General features: G+C 41.1%; 1 protein-coding gene across 1 annotated transcript; it reads right to left on the bottom strand.

The window, feature by feature from the left end:
- Positions 1-824: 824 nt before the first annotated feature.
- Positions 825-7,551, bottom strand: LOC121751428 (blue copper protein-like). The gene is made up of 2 exons (XM_042146168.1): positions 7,225-7,551; positions 825-1,485 (listed from the first exon to the last, which is right to left on the bottom strand). Exons 1-2 carry the CDS (start codon positions 7,412-7,414, stop codon positions 989-991), a joined length of 687 nt encoding a protein of 228 aa, XP_042002102.1. The 5' UTR covers positions 7,415-7,551; the 3' UTR covers positions 825-988.
- Between the last annotated feature and the right edge of the window lie 2,177 nt (positions 7,552-9,728).

The raw sequence follows: 9,728 nt of genomic DNA, 5'->3' as shown, positions 1-9,728 counted from the left end.
TTAATCTAATATAAATAAATAAAATTTATGTCTTTATTATTATCAAATCATCTCTCTTTGTCTTTCTTAATTAAATAAGACATCCTTGTTTTTCTTTCTTCTTCTTCAAACTCTCTTTCGTTTCTTCTTTTTTCTACTTCATTATTTCTTCTTCTGATACCATGTAATATTAAAATAAGAGGAACAAGCTAATAGTTACATTTATGATAATTCACTGTACTGGGAATATTCAATTTTAATAAAAGTAATACTTTAGATCTTGTTTATTTATACACAAGGAGTTAGAAATTATTTTTAATTATTTTCACATAAAAATGAGATGGAAATTATTTTATTTAATTATTTTAGATAAATTTACAATATAAATTCAAAATATCATTTTAAATATTCAAACGTGAGGAAAACATCACACTCCAAGTCAAGGTCGACCTAAGCAAAACTGATTACTTGGAGTTGGGGATCGTCAAGCATACTCTTGAGCAGTTGGCAACGGAGGGGCATATCTTGCTGCAATGAGCCTGGATTCGAATCCCACTGCTGTCGTGTAGTTGCTTCCATCTCTCAGGCACAAGTGTGAGGCCTTGGGAGATGGGCTTCTGGCAGTCAGTGGGTTAGGGCCTCCCCCTTAACGGGCTACTGCGTACCCTGATTGAACCCCCTCACATGATGTCGAGCCAGAGTGTGGGGGCCGCCAAGGCGATGGAATCGCTTTTTTTTGCTGCAATTGAGTATGGTACGGTTATCTAAGTTCCTACGAATTCAAGAATGATAGTTGAAAACTTGAAATTGAAAAACAGTTTGAATTTTGTTAGGTCTTTCCAACATACTGCAAATGCATCTCATTTTATTTCAGCGTGTAATAAATAAAAACAAATATATCAACTACTATATGATCACCTCTAAAATACACACCTTAATTATACAACACAACACCCCCTCTGAAAAGTAGAAGTAATTATACAAACCAATAACAAATAAAACAAAAAAATCAACAACACAACACAAAAAAGCCAAACACAATAAGCAATCCATGTAACTGAACCCCAAACAAGTTGCAAAAATCCAACAATGGAATAGAACTAGAGGCCTCATCTTGATCATCGCTAATATCCTTAGGATTATCGAAATTGGAGGGAACCAAGGTGTCCGGCACCGAGTCATCGTCCCCGGACTGCGGGCCCACTGGTCCCGGGGAGGTGTCGTCGGGGCGTAGGCTCGGGGGCAGGCCCTGCCCGTATGTCACGTTGATTTGGAAGCGCTGGCCGTTGAGGCATTGCTCCCCGTCGTAGTCGCTAGAGAAGAAATACGTCATCCCGACTTTCGTGAGCGGGACTGCGACGGAGACCGGCTGCGGCGCCGTGGCGGAAGGGTCCGCCGCGGACCACTCGATGGTGTCGTTGTCGAGGACGTTGTCGTAGTCGCAGAGCTTGTATGTGGTGAAGTTGTAGGTCTGGATTACTGTGTGGTTGTTGTTCGTGTTGAAAACTGCATTTGTTTTACAATAGTAATTAATTATGGAACAAAAATTTTAAAAAAATCAGCCATGATTAAGTTCAATCACATAATACTAATACAAAATATAAATGTCAAGTGCAATGTTGGTAATAACATATATTTAAATATGTAAATACATTAAAAAGAAAAAAATTCATCCTATATATGGTTGTAGAGTAAAATTGCTAATTTTTGACAGCTAATGGAGATATTTTTAGATTGTTTTAGTTCATGCTAGGGGTAAATTACGGAGATCATTTTTAGTGATTGTGTGACCTATTTCACATAGGAAATGAACACTTTCACATGCATGCATGTAAAAAGTCTAAAAATGAATTAAATGCTAGTATGGAATGATTTTAAATGACATCCGTATTTTACCTTTCTCGTATCAAGTAAAATGGTCTAAGAATGATATTTATATTTAATCATTTAATTATATATTAAGATTTACTTAAGCATTGATCACAAATTTTAAACTATAAAATAATTAAAAAGATAATTAGAATTATAACTAAAGATAACTTAGTCTTTGACTTTCTACTTAACAGAATTAAATTTTCCCTTTTGAGCATCCGCAATGGCGGACTTCCGCGCGGATGTCAGACCGGCGTGCGCGAAGTCCGCGCGGGACGTCTGCCATTGTGCAACTGTTCAACGGATACGAACGTCCGATACGGACACCGCATGTCCGCGCCTTTTTGCTGACGTTCGTCGGGGCATCCGCCATTGCGTTGACTCCCACGGACGTCGGCGCGGAATTCCGGATTTTTGTATTAAATTTTTTTAATATGGCAAGTCCGTCGGGATGTCCGCCACTGTGCAGTGGGATGTCCGTATGACGTGGCATCCGCAGTGGGAAGTCCGTATGACGTGACAAGAGGTGTTTTTGGGATGTCCGCAGGGATGTCCGCCGGGACATCCGCACCACTGCGGATGCCCTAAGTTGGAATCAGTAGTTGCCCAAAGTGCAAGACAGCCCCCATGACTGCACATGAGATGCTCTTTACTAATGGCACCCGCAACGCGTCTCGCGGGTGTCCCTTATCTCGTCCCTCCGAGACGAGATGGGCGCAGGACGCGTTGCAGCGTCTCGTCTCGTCCCCAGCCCGCCGAGACGCCCGTCCCTCCGAGACGGCGCACAAGCTGTCTTGCCACGTGCTTGCGCGACGTGGCGCGCTCCGGCGCCATGCGTGACACCCACTCGCCGACCCGCGAGTGGGCTTCGTCACGCTGATGCAATAAATCATTTTTTAAAAAAAAATTGAATTTAATAGAAAAATAAAAATAAAAACGGTCATATGACCGTTCAACGGTCATTTTCCTTTTTTTTATTTTTTTTTTATTTTTTTACTCTATAAATACTCATATTTCATCCTCATTACACACAAACACACATCTATTCTTCTCAAATTACCTCCATTTCCTCTCCAATTTTCATCTCAAATCATCTCTTTTATTCTTCTACCAAAGTTAATACATTCATGGATCCATTTGAGCAAATACGACGAATAATGGAAGAATCACTTGAAGAAGATCGACGTAGGGAGGCGGAGGAAGCCGCGCCGCCCCAAAGACGATCCTGGACTTACATCCATCGTAACCGGGAGGAAGTCGCCGCAAGGTTAGTACGCGACTACTTCTGTGATAACCCGGTATGGGGAGATACCTACTTCCGTCGCCGTTTCCGCATGCAGCGACCGCTATTTCTCCACATCGCAAATACATTGGCAGCCTGGGAAGAGTTCTTCCACGACGCCGTTGGCCGTCCCAGCCACACGACGCTGCAGAAATGTACTGCAGCAATCCGTCAGCTTGCGACTGGACAAACGGCGGATTTGTTCGACGAATACCTCCACATTGGAGAAAGCACTGGGAGAATGTGCTTGATGCAATTCTGCAAAGGCGTCCATGCAGCCTTCACCGACGAATTTCTCCGGAAGCCTAGCACGGCAGATTGTCAGTTTCTGCTCCACATTCCCCGGGATGCTTGGCAGCGTCGATTGCATGCATTGGCAATGGAAGAATTGCCTTGTGCGTGGAGGGGGTCATACACGAGCGGCCACAAAGGCACCCACCCCACCGTTATACTCGAGGCCGTTGCCGACTACCGGCTATGGATTTGGCGTGCGTACTTCGGGGTCCCCGGATCGAACAACGACGTCAACGTGCTTAACCAATCCGACCTCTTCGTCGAAGTTTTGGATGGTAAAGCGTCGGCCATCAACTTCATCGCTAACAACCGGCGGTATAAAATGGGGTATTATCTTGCCGACGGCATCTACCCGAAGTGGCCAACTTTCATGAAGACGTTCACCAGGCCGGTAAACGAAAAACAGGCTCTTTTTACGCATAAGCAGGAGGCTGCTCGCAAGGATGTGGAGAGGGCGTTCGGGGTTCTCCAAGCGCGCTTCAACATTATCAAAGCTCCGGCTCGTACGTGGTTCATGGAGAGTATTGTCGACATCATGTATACGTGCATAATCTTGCACAACATGATTGTCGCCGACGAAGGACCTGAGGCGGGAAATTGTTTCGACCCTGAAACCCCCGTAAGCTCTACCGCAAGTAGTCCGCCTCGCAGTGGAGTGCATCCGTCTTTGCAAGATCGGTTGTCTATTCGGGCAAGGACATGTGATTCTACCGCCCACGCCCAACTCCAAGATGATCTAATGGAGCACATTTGAGCAAAATTTGGCGGAAGAAATTAAATTATGTATTTTTCATTTTTTTTATTTTTAATTATATTTTTTTTTATTTTTTAAGAATTTTAAGTTGTAATTTTATTTTATTTAATGAAATGTGTTTTTATTAATTGAATTTGTTGGAAATAAAAATAAAAAATGAAATTGAATGAATAGTAAGTTAAGAGATGGTTAAGAGACAAATAAGAGATGGAGGGTTGCAGGTTATGTCTCTTAGTTAAGAGATGGAGTGAAAAAAGTACAGTGGGTCCATAAATAGTTAAGAGATGAGACGGTTAAAAGACAGATAAGAGACAACGTTGCGGATAGCCTAAAAAGTTAATCAACGGTAACGTACTAATATGAACATGCCCACAAAATATCCATTCCATTCATGATCAATTTTCCTTTTTTATTTGTTCTAATCAAGATAATCATTTTCCAATTTTGAAAATAATGTCCTCCTCTTCTTTCCTCATTAAAATATTCAACTATATTTTTTCTTATTTCACCTAACAATTTTTTCCAAAATCCCATTTCATTTAAGAAATGAGGAAGGACCTTAATTAACCTATTCATAAATACAGCTGTCAGAGGCACTACTTATCATCAAATCCTTTTTTGGACATTAGAGCATCCACAACGGTGGTGGGAGTGAAGGCCGCCGTCCGTGCCAGCGGCGAGGACGAGGACCGCCGCCGCTGGCGACGTGGCGGCTTATGATTGGGCAACGGCATAGCCGTTGCCTTTGAATTTTTTTTAATTTTAAAAATCGTTTTTAAATTATATAAAATTATTAAAAAAAATTTCCAAATCCCAAAAATATGGCCGTTTTTTCTCATTTTTCTGAATTTTTTTTAGTTTTTTTTTTATTTTTTCCCCTAAAATCATCTATAAATACACACATTCATCACCCATTTATCACATCAATTCATCTCCCATTCATCTCTCATTCTTAAAATTCTCATACAAACTATCAACACATTCATCCCTCATTCAAAACCTCAAATGGATTTCACCCATGTTATGGCGGAAGCGGAACGCGAAGAACAAGAATACTACGAACAACATCGTGCCGCTTACGAAGCATATGTCGCGGCGAATACCCCCGCTCCTCCTCCTCAACGAACAAGATCAAATCGGCGCTACATCCATTGTGACCGCTACATCCATCGTGACCGGGATGGAGCCCACGAAAGGCTCGTTGCCGACTACTTTGCCGACCAGCCCCGGTTTCTGGCATATTACTTCAGGCGCCGTTTTCGCATGTCAAAGCGCTTGTTCATGCGAATTGTCAACACATTGTCCGCACGTGTTGAATTCTTCCAAACAGGTCAAGATGCAGCCGGCCGGCAAAGTATCACGCCGTTGCAGAAGTGTACGTGTGCCATCCGACAACTCGCTACTGGGCAAACGGCCGACATCTTCGACGAGTATTTGCATATCGGTGAGTCCACTGGAATCCTTTGTCTAAAGAATTTTTGCGAGGGCGTTCGTTCAGCTTTCGGGGATGAATTCCTTCGGGCACCCAGCACCGATGATTGCCAACGGTTGCTGCGTCTTCACGAATCAGTCCATGGCTTCCCCGGAATGCTTGGCAGCATTGACTGCATGCATTGGAGGTGGAAGAATTGCCCGAATGCTTGGAGGGGGCAACACTTAAGCGGTCACAAAGGCGGCGGCCCAACACTTATCCTTGAGGCGGTCGCCGACTACCGCCTATGGATTTGGCATGCATATTTCGGCGTTGCCGGAGCCAACAACGACTTGAACGTGCTCTATTCTTCACCACTCTTTAATGATGTGATGAATGGTGTAGCACCGGCGATCGACTTCACCATCAACGGAAATACATACCACATGGGTTACTATCTCGCCGATGGTATCTATCCAAGGTGGTCGACGTTCGTGAAGACGCTCCACAACCCGCACGACCCGAGGCGGGTTCTTTTTGCGCAGCGTCAAGAGTCCGCGCGGAAAGACGTTGAAAGAGCCTTCGGGGTCCTTCAAGCCCGATTTAACATTGTGAAGGCCCCGGCTCGGCTGTGGTACGTGAATAATATCGCCGACATCATGTTCACGTGTATTATCTTACACAACGTGATTATAGCCGACGAAGGGCCAAGGGCGGCTAGCTTCTACGACGAGGATGAAGCCGGAAGCTCAACAGCGAGGTCTCCCCCACGCCGAGGTGAGCATACGACGGTTGGCCAGAGGATCGAGACAAGGCACACAATGCGCGATACCCGAACCCACATTCAGCTACAAGAAGACATAATCAAACACATGTGAGCGAAATTCGGCAACGAGTAGTGATTTTTTTAATTTTTAATTTTTAGGATTTTAATTATGTCGTTTTTTATTTTATTTGTCATTTGTAATATTATTTATGTTTTTTTAATGAATTCTAGTATTATGGAAATGTTTATGTTTAATTGAATATTAAATTAATTGTGCTCGTCCTTACGGAAGAGCACAATTGTGGATGTTGTGCTCTTGCCAGAGAGCATGCATGAATAGTACCGCCCTGGCCCACAACTGTGCCGCTGGCAAGAGCACGGTTGTGGATGCTCTTACATCTGACCTGCCGCCAACTGTTCATCTCTCTCTTGATCTCATGCCATGATTGGTTACTTTGTGCTAGAATTTTATCGTAATTATCTAATATTATCCCAATCATTACAACATAATTAGACTCGATTAAATTACCCTAAACCGTAAACTAATGAATTTGCTAAGAAAAGCTAAACTTCATTTACTTCACGTATCGCACTTTTGATCTCAAATGTGGCAATTCCTAAACATCTACTACTATTATACACAAAATATCTTTGCCAATTTTTTTCTTTTTGAAAATAATATACGTACGAATTAATTAAGTAGTGGGACACTATTACTAAATGCTTAATTAAATTTATGAATAAGTAAATAAAGATGAAAATTGAGTGGCCATAAATGAATTATGGTAAGATGTGATCAAGAGAGGAAGGCAAATAGCAAACGGCATGAAGCATGAAGAGAGAGAGAGTGAGAGTGAGAGGATTACTGAGGAAGTCGCCGAGGGAGAAGTTCTTGCCGGCGGTCCAGTTGCGGTAGTCGACTTTGGGGTTTTCGAGGAGGTCGTACCAGCCAAGAGAGTCGCCGACGGTGTAGTTTTGGTAGGCATCAACATATAGAGAGAAAGAGATGATAAAGGAGAAGGAGGATAAGAAGATCAAACCACTCTTGTTTCCCATTTTCTTTGCTAGCTTTAGTTAGTACTATCCCTCTCTCAGTATATATTCCTCTATCAAATTCAAAAGTCAAATTAATGGAATTGCTCTTTCTCTCTCTCTTGTATATAATGAGTTGGTGTGTGTAAACTTAGCCTTTAATTTAGATTTAAATGGATGTTAATAAATGTAGTAGTACTACTATGTATTATAACCTGCAGAGTGGGACTCTATACCTAATCTTTTCATATCTTTATCATAGGGGTGCGTTAGATTGACACCACTTTTAAATTGACAATGTAACAACAACGTAGCATGCAATCTCCAATACGTAGATAAGCAATCTGCGGTGCATTGACAAACAACTCAGCATAAAGTTCCAAGCAACAACAATACGAAATCAGAGTACTATGGTGTCACTATAGTTAAAATCACAACCGAAGCAAGCAATATGTGATACGAAATCACAGATAATCAAGCAATCTTCGATACACACGCAAGCAAGTATGGCACATGATTAAATTTGCTCATAAATCTAAGGGTCATCATTGGAGATACATTGTCATTTAAAAAGTGGTTGTCATCTTAATACAATAACTAAAGTCAAAATGTTTCTAATATTTAATTTTCGATTTAAACGTTTTTTTGAGAATTTTTGCATTTAAACATATTTAAGAAAGATTACATTATTTTCCATTTTCATTAATTTGAATAAGAAAAATTCATTTCTTCAATCTATGAAAAGATGGGGGATATTACTTATTTGTATGTGATTTCACTCGATAACGGTTGGAAAACTTACACAATATAAGAAAGGACATAAGGATGAAAAAGAAAGAGATAAGATAACAAAAATAAACCAAGATTATTCTTCCTCTCATCTTTTCCTTTTTGGATTGAATAAGATAGAATATATTAGTGAATCGAGGTATAAGATTAGAACATAGAAGTAGGAACTTTCAAAATAATTTTACCACAACTTCACTAATTTCAAACTATTTAATTTTCCCAATATTATATTTTTGTTTTCTAATTATAACCTCAAATGCTTTTGATCATTTTAGTTAAGCACATAATTGGTAAAGCTTATTTTTAGTTTTCATGTATAGATTAATTTAGATCCCCTTGGCTGAGCTGAACAAGATATAATTGGATTTTCGTATTGATTAAAGTTCAATATAAAACAAAATAGTAGTAAGAACTAAAGAAAGACAAATAATAACAGAAAACACATGTAATTTTGGCCGTTTTCTCATCAACTAGGCCGCCAATAATATGTGAGACACAATCTTATGATATTGTACTATCTTACTTGAGTATTAATAATGATTATCAAATTTGATAAATATAATTAGAGCAGATGATCTTTTTTTAAAATTATCATTTAGAAAAATAAGCGATAGATGGAATATTGGTTGGCTGACAAGTGACGGTGGGCAAATGGTTAGCTTTTGAAGGGATTAAGGTAATTAAAGCTTCAATCATGTACATAAAGTAAATTTGCTAATTATTAATAATTCAATTCACGAAGGGATAATATAAGTAGTGTCTTGAAAAAATAAAAGGGAAGCATAAAGAGGTTGGGTTGTCGGTGGACATGTGATCATGTGATGTGATCAATGGCGACCCCTCTCTCTATTTTCTTTACCTAAACACCTTTAGAGCATCCACTACGCGTCCCGCGCTCGGCTCGCGTTTCGTTTCGGAGGGATGGAACCGCCGCGGGACGCGTTGCAGCGAAACGTTTCGTCCCTAGCCCATCTCCATGCCGTCCCGTAGCCTGTGAGTGCGCGACGCGGGACGCGATGTCGGGCCACGCGACTCGGCGACGTGGCGAGCGCCCGATGCATGCGTGACGCCCACTCGCTGGCCCGCGAGTGGGCGTCGTCACGGATGACGTAATAATTCATTTTTTTAAAAAAATGAGAATTTTAATTAAAAAAATATTTCAAATGGTAATGTTACCGTTTTGTTTTTTTTATTTCCAATTTTTTTTATTTTTTTTCTTTACTCTATAAATAATCCTATTTTATACTCATTTTACACACAAACACACATCTATTCCTCTAAAATCCTCTCTATATCCACTCCAATCTCAAATCAACCCAAACTAATGGATCATTTTGAGCAAATGCGTCAAATAATGGAACAATCACTTGAAGAAGATCGACGACGGGAGGCAGAGGAAGCCGCGCCGCCCCCACGACGCTCCCGGACGTACATCCATCGTAACCGGGAGGAAGCCGCCGCAAGGTTAGTACGCGACTACTTCTGCGATAACCCGATTTGGGGAGATACCTACTTCCGTCGCCGTTTCCGCATGAGTAAACCGTTATTT

The sequence above is a fragment of the Salvia splendens genome, chromosome 10 (assembly GCF_004379255.2).
Source record: "Salvia splendens isolate huo1 chromosome 10, SspV2, whole genome shotgun sequence".
In the NCBI taxonomy this organism is placed as follows: Eukaryota; Viridiplantae; Streptophyta; class Magnoliopsida; order Lamiales; family Lamiaceae; genus Salvia; species Salvia splendens.
The sequence above is the reverse complement of the archived record's forward strand: the minus strand, read 5'-3'. Positions and strand labels throughout refer to the sequence as shown.